The 13,862-nt window shown below is 40.7% G+C and overlaps 1 protein-coding gene across 4 annotated transcripts in view; it reads left to right on the plus strand.

Moving 5' to 3' along the window:
• LOC115170560 (follistatin-related protein 5-like) overlaps window positions 1–10,492 on the plus strand; it is a 197,991-nt gene extending 187,499 nt beyond the window's left edge. For all 4 annotated transcript variants that reach the window (XM_029726820.1, XM_029726829.1, XM_029726837.1 and 1 more), the window contains one exon: window positions 7,478–10,492. In XM_029726820.1, coding sequence (XP_029582680.1) covers window positions 7,478–8,180 — 703 coding nt within the window. In that variant the 3' untranslated portion in view covers window positions 8,181–10,492. The remainder of the gene's footprint in view (window positions 1–7,477) is intronic.
• Window positions 10,493–13,862: the final 3,370 nt, after the last annotated feature.

Here is a 13,862-nt window from a genome sequence, read left to right on the forward strand (position 1 = left end):
CTGTCCAGACTGCCCAGACTGCCCCGAGTTGCCAGACTGCCCAGACTGCCCCGAGCTGCCAGACTGCCCAGACTGCCCCGAGCTACCAGACTGCCCCGAACTGCCAGACTGCCCAGACTGCCCAGACTGCCTGGAACGGCCAGATCCTGAGCCGCCTCCAATATAGGTGGGTTGGGGAGGGGGGGTGTAGCACAGTGCCGTCGTTGACGGCAGCCACCCTCCCTTCCCTCCCTTTAGTAAAGGGGAATTTTTCTTTTAGGTATTGTTTGGGAGTATTTTTTTTTTTTTTTTTTTTTTGGTTTTAAGGTGCTTCTGGGGTAGCACCTTTAAGGGGGGGGTACTGTCACGTCCTGGCCAGTATATAAGGTTAATTGTTTGTAGTTTGGTCAGGGCGTGACAGAGGGTATTTGTTTTATGTGGTTCAGGGTGGTGTGTTTGGTTTAAGGGTGTTTGTTTTAGTAATTCCGGGTGTTGGTTTATGTTTAGGTATTTCTATGTGGAGTCTAGTATGTCTGTTTCTATGTCTGGTGAATTGGTGTTGGGACTCTCAGTTGAAGGCAGGTGTTGTCTATCTGCCTTTGATTGAGAGTCTCATAAATGAGGGTGTGTTTGTGTTTGTGTTTTGTGGGTGATTGTTCTGTGTTCAGCCCTAGGCTTTGCCAGACTGTTTTGTTGTTCGTTTGTTAGTTCTAGTAGTTTTGTTATTTTGTATTCAGTTGTTTTTTTGTAAGTTAATAAATCTAAATATGAGCATACACGTACCTGCTGCATATTGGTCTACATTTTCAGACGACGATTTCGTTATATCGTCGGAAGACGAAGACGACAATCGTGACAGCTATTGATAAAAATACCCTCAAATTAAAGCTGACAGTCTGCACATTAACCTCAAAGTCATTGTATAATTTCAAGCCAATACCGTGTCACTGTCCCAATACTTTTGGAGGTCACTGTATACAAACACTCACTCAAACACACTACACTGACACTTTCACACCAAACCCACACACATTCACATATACACATTGCCCTATGTGCACTAGATTGAACAAGATTGAACTTCCCAAGGTGTGATAGGTAGGCGGACTCTCACCCTTTAGGTCCAATGGAATGCACAAACCCTGCCCACTTTGGACAGATTAAACTCAATCAAGCACACCTACTGATAGCCTTTCATGCTAAATAACTCCATTAGCCTCAGCCAAGATCGATCCATTGTGGGTGTGCCCAACAACTCCCCCAAACCAATTTGCAGTCAGTGTACCTCATAGCACAAAACACGAGTCCAGGGCACTAAACATCACAATATACAAAACCTTTGAAGGCTTTTAGATTTGCCAGGCAAAACCATCTGGGGAGTTGTGAATTGATGCCAAGGATATGGTGTTGTGCATAAGGCTTCTTTAAATACCCTATCCCTTGGAAACGTCTGATAACGCGGCTTACAAGAGCCCCTTGATTGTGATCTTAGGGCACATAGAGTCTCTAGTCAATGTTTTTGCCGACTCTATTATTGAGGTCTTGGACTTCAATTCCGTTCCAATCTTTTGTGCTGTTGTGTCTACTTCGCTTGGTGGTGAGCCGACAGGGTTGAAAGTTTTGTTGGCTGTATTGTATCTCATGTATTTACGTTTAGGTCTGTGAATGGACAATGGCCAGTAAGAGTCTGTCGGTAGACATTGCAGTGTTCATATGCATGATTAAATATACATGATTTAACATATATTATTAAATATACATTATTTAATATACATACATTTTCATATTGGAGGATGGTTAGAAATAAGGACATTATTAACCCATACATAACACATTCATACCTATACATGACATATTCATAACCCATACATGCCATATTCATAACCCTTACATAATCAATTCATAAGCAGTGCATAATAATGTTTTACATGCTTATCAAATAAATAAAAAAGTCACATGCGCCAAATATAACAGGTGTAGACCTTAATGTGAAATGCTTACTTACAAAGCCCTTAACCAACAATGCAGTTCAAGAAATAGAGTTAAGAAATATTTACTAAATAAACTAAAGTAAAACAATGTAATGTAACACAATAAAAGAATAATAACAAGGCTATATACAGGGGGTATCGGAGGTAATTTGTACATGTAGGTAGGGGTAAAGGGACTATGCATAGATAATAAACAGCGAGTAGCAGCAGTGTAAAAACAAGGGGGGGTGTTAATTGAAATAGTCTGTGTGGCCCTTTTGATTAATTGTTCAGCAGTCTTATGGCTTGGGATTAGAAGCTGTTAAGGAGCCTTTTGGACCTAGAGTTGGCGCTCCGGTACCGCTTGCTGTGCGGTAGCAGAGAGAACAGTCTATGACTTGGGTGACTGGAGTTTTTGACTATTTTTGGGGCCTTACTCTGACACTGCCTAGTATATACACTACTATTCAAAAGTTTGGGGTCACTTAGAAATGTCCTTGTTTTTTAAAGAAAAGCCCATTTTTGTCCATTAAAATAACCTAAAAAAATATCAGAAATATATTGTAGACATTGTTAATGTTGTAAATGACTATTGCAGCTGGAAACGGCTGATTTTCTGGGGAATATCTACATAGCATTACAGAGACCCATTATCAGCAACCATCACTCCTGTGTTCCAATGGCACATGGTAGCATGCACATTAATGTAGAAATGTTTAGAAACATATTATATTCTTATTTACAAAAAAAGTGACAAAATAATTACACAATATATTACACTGCTCAAAAAAATAAAGGGAACACTTAAACAACACAATGTAACTCCAAGTCAATCACACTTCTGTGAAATCAAACTGTCCACTTAGGAAGCAACACTGATTGACAATACATTTCACATGCTGTTGTGCAAATGGAATAGACAACAGGTGGAAATTATAGGCAATTAGCAAGACACCCCCAATAAAGGAGTGGTTCTGCAGGTGGTGACCACAGACCACTTCTCAGTTCCTATGCTTCCTGGCTGATGTTTTGGTCACTTTTGAATGCTGGCGGTGCTTTCACTCTAGTGGTAGCATGAGACGGAGTCTACAACCCACACAAGTGGCTCAGGTAGTGCAGCTCATCCAGGATGGCACATCAATGCGAGCTGTGGCAAGAAGGTTTGCTGTGTCTGTCAGCATAGTGTCCAGAGCATGGAGGCGGTACCAGGAGACAGGCCAGTACATCAGGAGACGTGGAGGAGGCCGTAGGAGGGCAACAACCCAGCAGAAGGACCGCTACCTCCGCCTTTGTGCAAGGAGGAGCAGGAGGAGCACTGCCAGAGCCCTGCAAAATGACCTCCAGCAGGCCATAAATGTGCATGTGTCTGCTCAAACGGTCAGAAACAGACTCCATGAGGGTGGTATGAGGGCCCGACGTCCACAGGTGGGGGTTGTGCTTACAGCCCAACACCGTGCAGGACGTTTGGCATTTGCCAGAGAACACCAAGATTGGCAAATTCGCCACTGGCGCCCTGTGCTCTTCACAGATGAAAGCAGGTTCACACTGAGCACATGTGACAGACGTGACAGAGTCTGGAGATGCCGTGGAGAACGTTCTGCTGCCTGCAACATCCTCCAGCATGACCGGTTTGGCGGTGGGTCAGTCATGGTGTCGGGTGGCATTTCTTTGGGGGGCCAGAGGTAGATTTGGGGGGCCATGTGCTCGCCAGAGGTAGCCTGACTGCCATTAGGTACCGAGATGAGATCCTCAGACCCCTTGTGAGACCATATGCTGGTGCGGTTGGCCCTGGGTTCCTCCTAATGCAAGACAATGCTAGACCTCATGTGGCTGGAGTGTGTCAGCAGTTCCTGCAAGAGGAAGGCATTGATGCTATGGACCGCCCGTTCCCCAGACCTGAATCCAATTGAGCACATCTGGGACATCATGTCTCGCTCCATCCACCAACGCCACGTTGCACCACAGACTGTCCAGGAGTTGGCGGATGCTTTAGTCCAGGTCTGGGAGGAGATCCCTCAGGAGACCATCCACCACCTCATCAGGAGCATGCCCAGGCGTTGTAGGGAGGTCATACAGGCACGTGGAGGCCACACACACTACTGAGCCTCATTTTGACTTGTTTTAAGGACATTACATCAAAGTTGGATCAGCCTGTTGTGTGGTTTTCCACTTTAATTTTGAGTGTGACTCCAAATCCAGACCTCCATGGGTTGATAAATTGGATTTCCATTGATTCTTTTTGTGTGATTTTGTTGTCAGCACATTCAACTCTGTAAAGAAAAAAGTATTTAATAAGATTATTTCATTCATTCAGATCTAGGATGTGTTATTTTAGTGTTCCCTTTATTTTTTGGAGCAGTGTATTTGTCATTCATTTCTATTGGGCACAAAATAATCTGAAACACAACCATAACAAACAGAAAATGCATCCAACAAGTTTGTAGAGTCACAAGCTTGATGTAGTCAATTCGTGCTAGGAATATGGGACCGAATCCTAAACTTTTGACTACTTTCAGACACTTATACAGTATAGTCAAATTTGGACTCATCAGACCAAAGGACAGATTCCCGCCGGTCTAATGTCCATTGCTCGTGTTTCTTGGCCCAAGTTAGTATATTCTTCTTATTGGTGTCCTTTAGTCTTGGTTTCTTTGCAGCAATTTGACCATGAAGGTCTGATTCACACAGACTCCTCTGAACAGTTAATGTTGAGATGTGTCTGTTACTTGAATTCTGTGAAGCATTTATTTGAGCTGCAATTTTTGAGGCTGGTAACTGTAATGAACTTATCCTCTGCAGCAGGCTAATTGATCATGAGAAAACCCTTTTGCAATTATGTTAGCGCAGCTGAAATCTGTGTGCTAATTAAAGAAGCAATAAAACCGGCCTTCTTTAGACTAGTTGAGTATCTGGAGCATCAGCATTTGTGGGTTTGATTACAGGCTCAAAATGACCAGAAACAAATAACTTTCTTCTGAAACTCGTCAGTCTATTCTTGTTCTGAGAAATGAAGGCTTTTCCATGTGAGAAATTGCCAACAAACTGAAGATCTCATACAACGCTGAGTACTACTATTCTGGCTCTAACCAGAATAGAAAGAGGAGTGGTAGGCCCCAGTGCACAACTGAGCAAGAGGACAAGTACATTAGAGTGTCTAGTTTGAGAAACAGACGCCTCACAAGTCCTCAACTGGCAGCTTCATTAAATAGTACCCACAAAACACCAGTTTCAACGTCAACAGTGAAGAGGCGACTCCAGGATGCTGGCCTTCTAGGCAGAGTTGCAAAGAAAAATCCATATCTCAGACTGGCCAATAAAATAAAAGATTAAGATGGGCAAAAGAACACAGACACTGGACAGAGTAATCGCCTCCGCGATTCTTTAGGAGCTCACATTCATTATAATAACTGACTAAACTTCACTCCATTCTGCTAGTAAGCAAACTCTTTAATGTGATATTCTTCCATAGCAGGTATACATCTTGCACTGCCTTACTTTTGATCAATTTGATATTAATTGAACAGTAAGCCTAATGGAAATAGCAACAAGATTAGTAGCCATGTTTTTTGGTCGTCTCGCCCATTAGCGACAACAACTTTAATTTCCTCTGTTTATGAATGGAGTTCCAATGAACAAAAAAGCAAACTATTGCAAACTATTATAAAGTATGCAATCAAAAGTACAACAAAGTATACAGCTCATAACTCAACACACAAGTGTTACTTTTCACATAATTTCACAGTATTTGGAAAAATCTGCATAGTGTACCCATGGGAGGCATGCTGATAACAAAACAACAAAAACAGCTGGCAATTTGTATTTTGCTCAATGTGTTGATATATGATATGGGTTTACAAGCAAAGCCAGCCCAAATGTCACTTTTACTGTTCATAGAGAAAGTAAACAAGCCCATTTTTCTTGATTACTTTTCCTAACAAACTTTAGGACTACTTATTTTTAGACAAAATAAAGCTGAAGGCAAAATTGTCATATTGACCTTCATATATCAAGCACTCTGTTTTATACCACTGCAGATGTGTTCAATTCACTGATATGTCCTAATTAACACATTTGTGGAGAGTAAGGACATTCATCATGGGGACTAGGGATGTCCTACAATGTACACCATACTAATGATACGTTCTCATAGCACTTCATTGTATTCATAGTTGCTTGCACTGACACAGTACTCCTTTGTCCCTGCCAGGAGTCCACCAACAACTGTATTTTCCTTTCCTTTCTTCTCTTTCTCCCATTGATCAAATTACAGCAATTTTTTAATGTGTTACCTTTGAATTCACTTCGCTCCCTGTGGGTGTGATTTTATTTTTTTATTCGACAGTGCTCGCCGTGGGATAAAAAGCTCCCTGGGAAGAATTTCTGGGGATTTTGTGTTGGAAGTTGGAGAAACTCCCAAAGTACATTTTTAAAGGTTATTTATATATCAAAAGATCAAGTCCATGGCAATGCAGTCCCTCCTATCTCATTATAACCCAATGCAGCACCTAGTTCACGTCAACCATTAGTCCATTTGATGACGAAGTCCCCAGCCCTAGCTTCCCAAATGGACTATACAATCTCTGGATCAATGCTTTACTTCACAGTGCTGATAATGTGCTCCATCACTCTCTAACAGCGAATTTCTGTCCACATGAACAGACAGCGGGGGCGTTTCAAATTGCAGAAAAGAAGATGGATGATACCAAGATTGAAGTGCATGTCAGAATTAATCAGACAGCATTCAGATTTAATTGAGCCTTGTCAGCCCCGCACTTTCTCCCTCCAGACTTTAAAGAGATAATTCTAATGTGTCATTATCACTATATAATTTTTTATGTATAATATAGTATTTTCAATGATTAATATGCACATTGAAATCTATTACTATGAAGCATAGGGCAGACAATTTCAACTCCGCATGCAGAGATTGCTCATCTGAGTCGATAAGAAAATGGCCACTGATGTGAAATGTCTAGACCGTATCCACCCCGCTCTTCTTCTCAAACCAATCTAAAGGCCTTTTCTTTGAGGAACTGAAATATTGTAGCTAAGAGATACACACACCCCTCTGTCAAATCTATTTAGTCCATTCAGAGTATAATAATAGGAGAGGTGGTGGAAATGGAAGGCCCTGTCACTGTTAAGATTTTCATGACAGCGTGAGCGGGGAAAATGTGCACCTATTCAATAGTCGTGAGGATAACAGACCTAGTACTTCTCTTGACAATCATAAATGTAATTCTACTCTCCACAATTGTAAATGTACTGTAACTGTAGTCGTGGTGAAGTTTGCATTATTTCTAATCTAGTGTGACATCAGGAAGCATGTGCAAATGGATTCAAGCCTGTAGGTATTTATTTATTAATGAATTAATAAATTATTTAATTCATTAATAAATAGGCATAAAATAAAATAACTTTTACACTTTTTTGTGTCGACCCTCTACAGTGAGTATATTTGTTTTATGTTTGCCACAAAAACACGTGAACAAGTTTATTAACATTCAAAATGTCTTCTTTCTGTCTAGATTTGGAATCGTCCTCCACAGAAATGAACCGGCACTCCACAAGATCGACCTGGAGACCACGTCGTCAGTGAAGAACATCAGCCTGCGCGAGTACAACTGCATCCCCAAGTCTCTGGCTTACTCCCACCTTGGCGGCTACTACTTTGTCAACTGCAGGCCTGATTCCACAGGCACCACCCAACCCCAGCTCATCGTGGACAGTGTGACGGACTCTGTGATTGGACCCAACGGGGACGTCACCGGCACCCCGTATGTGTCCCCGGATGGTCACTACCTGGTCACGGTGGACGACCACGATGGCCTGATGAGGATCCAGCAGATCACGGTGCGCGGGGAGATCGGCAAGCCCTTCGACATCCACACCAACCTCCACCTGTCTGACGTGGCCTTTCAGCCGTCATTCACCGAGGTCCACCAGTACAACATCTTTGGTACTTCGGGACGCCAAACGGACTCTCTATACGTCGAGCTGAGCACAGGCAATGTGAAGATGATCAAGAGCCTGAAGGAGGCCACCAAGACTTCCGATTGGCCGTGGAGCAGTAGGAACCGCGTGATGACTGGCAGTGGACTTTTCGGACAGTACCTCATGACCCCGTCCAGGGAGTCTATCTTCATCCTGGATGGTCGTCTCAACAAGCTCAACTGCGAGATCACTGATGTCATCAAAGGCAATGTAGTGGCGTGGGTTGGCGAGTCGTAGGCCGGTCTGTGTTATTATTAAGGTAAAGTTGCACTGAATTTTGTTGCAGATATATAATTTATTGGGTGTGACGAAAAAAGTAAGACATTTTCAAAACCAGAATTGACCGTTCAAAACCGTTTGGATGTTGGGACCTTCATTCCAAATAATAGGGAGCGATTTGTTGGTGTTGTTTGCTAGCCGTGTTGAAACCTTGGCTTTCAACTGGGTGGTTCCACATGTTGTCAACATCAAGTTGCTCTCCAAGATCTTCTAGAGGATCTCTGTTAAAATTAGACAAATGATCTGCATATTAGACTTTTTTTGATTGCAAGTCTCACTAATTCAATTGGCTAGATGTTTTTCAATCACATCACATCAACTGGCGTTTCTCTAAAATGCGGGAGAAAATATTTCTAGATTGTCCTCCTTTGTTTCATTTACCCCCTTTCCCTCTTTTTTTCCTGTGCCTTGAAGGAAAACACTCCAAAAGAGGAATTAACCTAATTATTCCCGTTGCGGCTGCAGATTACACTTTTTTGTCTTTGACCCTCCTTCATGGTGAGAGATGCTCCAAAAATCCATGTTTTTCTAATTTTTTTAATCTCGGACTGACGTGGAGCCCATTCTGGGCTAATTAAAACAAGCTCTTGCTGAGATCCAGTCTCATTTGAAGTGAAGACAGAGAGATTGAGTTGTCCATTATGATGTAGTGCTGCTTGGTCACCGTTGATCTCAAAGAGTCATCAACAGAGCAAATGGTTTGAATTGTATTTCGTCCAACAACCAAGTCTCAACGACAATGTTAATAAATTGATCCATCTTAATATTTGTGGGATAAATTAATTAAAGTTTCCCACTTTGTGTCACAATGTCAGTGTGTGTATGTCAATTTGAAGAATACCCCAGGCCCAAAAGGAGTCATACTATATATGATATATATACTTGCATATTGTCAGTCAATTTTGGCAATGTGTAACAAATATTTAATATTACAATGAAAGAAAGATACATTTGTTTAGTTGGAAGTGGGCTTTTGTGGTTGTAGAGAATAGAAGGCTTTGAGCTGTATGAGTCTAATGAGTATACAATATATAGAGAGAGACAGTAAAGAGAGAGTAGAGACAGTAGAGAGAGACCTTGGTGTATAAACTTAAAATGCGAGTTACATTTCTTTTAAAATCTTACAAGGCAGAGCATAGTTGGATGAATCAGTTGTACCTATGAAACCTGACAAGTACGTGGCCCGTTGTGCTTAGGACACAAAATTGTTTCCTCGAAGTACACATTCTATGCATTTTCACCATAGCACTCTAACACAAACACAATGAAGAATATGTTAATCCAGTATTTTTCAATTCTAATGTTGGACCCTTGGTTGTCTTATGGACAGGCCTGTTTTATGTTCCAAGTAATGAGACATTTAATACATTTTGATGTTTTGTTTTATTTGGTCAATTCAATTACAGTTCATTTAAAACATTTTCTTATCACATTTTGTTTGGTGTTGTCCCTTGATACCCATAGGACTGTACTGATTACCTCTGACTTTTCTTATTGTGTTCTTTATATAGAAGCAGAGTTGAATGAGTTCCTTAACATGGTAGGTTTCACAACTTTGAGGGCTTTGTTCATTATTTCCAGTGTATACGCACCCTCCTTTTTAAAAATGAAAAGAGCACCATGGTCATCTCGCTATAGATGAGGTAAAGGAGTCAATGGAACGCAGACTGTTCCATTGACCAGATTGGCGCACATTCAATAAATCTGATTGAACAAAGTGGATATTCGTCAGAACCGTCATGATTTATGTATTGTAACAGGCCCACAATGTGCTTACTTATGTCCAATTTTCAGGTTTAGAAGAAGAGACTGCTAAATGCTAACTCCCGTTCGTTGATGGTAGTCAAAGTTGTTTTTTTTAGCTGTAATGCAGTTGATTGGTGACGATGACATTAACATGTGTAGGGGTTGACATCCATACAAGCGTTATAATCCGATTTTTACTTCAACATAGTGTGAAATACACATTTAAACAATAACCTAAATGTAGACTAATTTTGCTAGGGGGCAATGAGGTGACTCGGGATCTTTCCCCCATTGCCCTTTCCCCCACTCATTTCCATGGCAATTCCATTGTTTTGTTCGAGTTCCCTTGACCTCTTTACCGCATCTATCCTTGACCAAGTACATTTTGATGTCACCCACTGAAACGTTGTCATTTCCATTATAGCCATGTACTGTTTGTTGATTCATGTGGTTGTTATTTATGTAGAGAATACACGCTTGACATTTTACCTGAAAATAAAGTATATACCTTTGAAAATACCATATAAAATGCCAGAATCTCCTTTCTGTGGAAAATGTGTTTCAAACATGGTTTCAGCCCAACTATCAATGCCCCTGAAAAACCAAGTTCAACACAGTTCAGCCTCTTCAGTTCGGCTGCTCACATTTACACATTCAGTGAATATGAACATGCAGTATTTTTCTCAAATATCTATTTGAAAGAGCTTTGGAAAAGTAATTTCATTTGAATGACCCTTATATTGATTCAGCCGTTTTTGTCACTCTTATGAAACTAATTCCACACCCAATCTTGAGATTAAGGAAGACCCACACAATGTGTGTGCTCATACATAACTTCTTGATGGGCACTTCACGTAACCATGATTTTATAAAAAATGCAATCATCATTAGATATTGCAATAGCTGAGTACATAGAGTTTAAAGGGGTGCTGAACTTCCTGATTTGGCCTCGTTTTTTGGCTTAGTCATTAAGAAATGCAGAGGCCATGGCTGAAGCCAAACAAGAGTTGTCTTGGAGGGGTGTTTTAATGTGGGTGTCTTGTGTGTGTTTGCCCGTGGTAAGCGTTTGTACATTCACTCTGCCAAAACAATACACAGTTATAGTCACTCACCCTTCTTTCAGCTACTGTGACAAAATTGTTTTGACATTGGATAGCCTAGCTCTGGGGATAGTTAGGGAATTTCAATACATTACACAATGTAAATGTGACAATATATTCATGTCACACATCTTTTAGTTGTCTCATTAAAATGGTTTTAATATTTGCATATGAATTTCTACAATGTATAGTTGGTTGAGGTTTTTAAGTCATTGAAATGTGGAGCTATTGACATTTTTTTATATTCTCCGATGTACATTGTGTAATTTACTGATGGTCCCTAACTTGCCCCATAGGGATATCAAATGTCAAACCAAATTGACCATGGGCATTAAGATAGGGTGGAGTGTAGCTGCTCTCCAAATTGAATATTACTTGGGTGCTGTCAGCGATTGTCATGTGGGCAGGATTAAAATAAACCCAACCCAAGGAAAACGGTTACGATACCCTTCATTTCGTGACATAACATCCTATCATCTCGCAAATGTCTGTTTTGGACGATACTGTTGTAATGTTTATTGCTCATATTGATGCCACATAGGCCATTTTCAAAACAAGAAGTTGTTTTTTAGAGTCAGTCGCTCTTTAATTACAAAACCATGTTTAATAGTAGGCAAGACTTGTAATTGCATATGAAGCAAGTAACAATCAGAGTATGAGCACTGGAATGAACTACAGTCAAATAGAGAAAGGGAATTTATTAGAAACAGAAGAACATTATTGTAATAGGGAGTGACTGCTGTAAATAGAGCCATTGTTTTTTTACCCTCTCTTACCCAGGAGTCCTGTACTACTAGTATTATGCCAGTCACTAACATTTATTTGAGATATTACGTTAGATATTACATTAAGAAGTACATACTGTACCATCTAGCCCTACCCAATAGACAGCTAGCTTGCTCAGGGACATCCACGTTCGTCATATACAGTGCCTTCAGAAAGTATTCATACCCCTCTACTTATTCCACATTTTGTGGTGTTACAGCCTGAATTCAAATTGGCTTAATCAAATAATAATTCACCCATCTACACACAATACCCCATCATGAACAAGTGAAAACATGTTTATAGACATTTTTTTAAATTGATTGAATATGACATTCACACACCTGAGTCAATACATGTTGGAATCACCTTTGGCAGCGATTACAGCTGTGAGTTGTTTTGGATAAGTCTCTAAGAGCTTTGCATACCTGGATTGTACAAAATTTGCACATTATTCTTTAAATAATGCATCAAACTCTGTCAAGTTGGTTGTTGATCATTGCTAGACAGCCATTTTCAAGTCATGTCATATATTTTCAATCTGATTTTTGTCAAAACTGCAGCAAGGCCACTTAGGAACATTCAATGTCGTCTTGGAAAATGTATATTTGTATATTTGGCCTTGTGTTTTAGGTTACTGTCCTGCTGAAAGGTACATTTTTCTCCCAGTGTGGAAAACAAGGTTTTCCTCTAAGATTTGGCCTGTGTTTAGCTCCATTCCGGTTCTTTATACGTATAAAAACAACAACTTCCTAGTCCTTGCCGATGACAAACATACCCAAACAGGATGCATGTTTTGGATTTTTATTTTTATTCAAGTTTCAATGTCATATGCACAAGTACAGTGACATGACTTTCTAAACCTAACAATGCAGTAATCAATAAGAATGAAACAGTAAAAATAAAAGGTAGAACAGCAAGAACACACGAGAAATAAAAATATAAATAAGAGCACGAGAAAGTAAGTAAGCATACTATATACAGGGTCAGTCAGTACCATATTTACAATGTGCAGGAATACTTGAGTCATAGAGGTAGATACAGTGCATTCAGAAAGTATTCAGCCACCTTCACTTTTCACACATTTTGTTACGTTACTGCCTTATTCTAAAATCGATTAAATTGTGGTTTTCCCTCATCAATCTACACACAGTACCCCATAATGACAAATATACATATATATTTTTTTACAAATGTATAAAAAAAACTATATCACATTTACATAATTATTCAGACCCTTTACTCAGTACCCTGTTGAAGCATGTTTGGCAGCGATTACAACCTTGAGTCTAACACTACAAGCTTGGCACACCTGTATTTGGGGAGTTCCTCCTATTATTCTCTGCAGATCCACTCAAACTATGTCAGGTTGGATGGGGAGCGCCACAGCATAGATTTTTTCAGGTCTCTCCAGAGATGTTCGATCGGGCTCTGGCTGGGCCACTCCTGCGTTGTCTTGGCTGTGTGTTTAGGGTCGTTGTCCTGTTGGAAGGTGAACCTTTGCCACAGTCTGATGTCCTGAGTGCTCTGGTGCAGGTTTTCATCAAGGATCTCTCTGTACTTTGCTGCGTTCATCTTTCCCTCGATCCTGACTAGTCTCCCAGTCCCTACAGCTGAAAACATCCCCAGAGCATGATGCTTCCACCATCATGCTTCACCATAATAATGGTATTGGCCAGGTGATGAGCAGTGGTTTCCTCCAGACGTGACACTTGTTATTCAGGCCAAAGAGTTCACTCATGGTTTTATAAGACCAGAGAATCTTGTTTCTCATGATCTGAGAGTCCTTTAGGTGCCTTTTACTGAAGAGTGGCTTCTGTCTAGCCACTCTACCATAAAGGCCTGATTGGTGGAGTACTACAGTGATGGTTGTCTTTCTGGAAGGTTATCCCATCTCCACAGAGGAACTCTGGAGCTCTGTCAGAGTGACCATGGGGTTCTTGGTCACCTCCCTGACGAAGTCCTTTCTCCCGAGATTGCTCAGATTGGCCAGGCGGCCAGCTCTAGCAAGAGTCTTGGTGGTTACAAA

This window comes from Salmo trutta, chromosome 3 (genome assembly GCF_901001165.1).
Source record: "Salmo trutta chromosome 3, fSalTru1.1, whole genome shotgun sequence".
Taxonomy (NCBI): Eukaryota; Metazoa; Chordata; class Actinopteri; order Salmoniformes; family Salmonidae; genus Salmo; species Salmo trutta.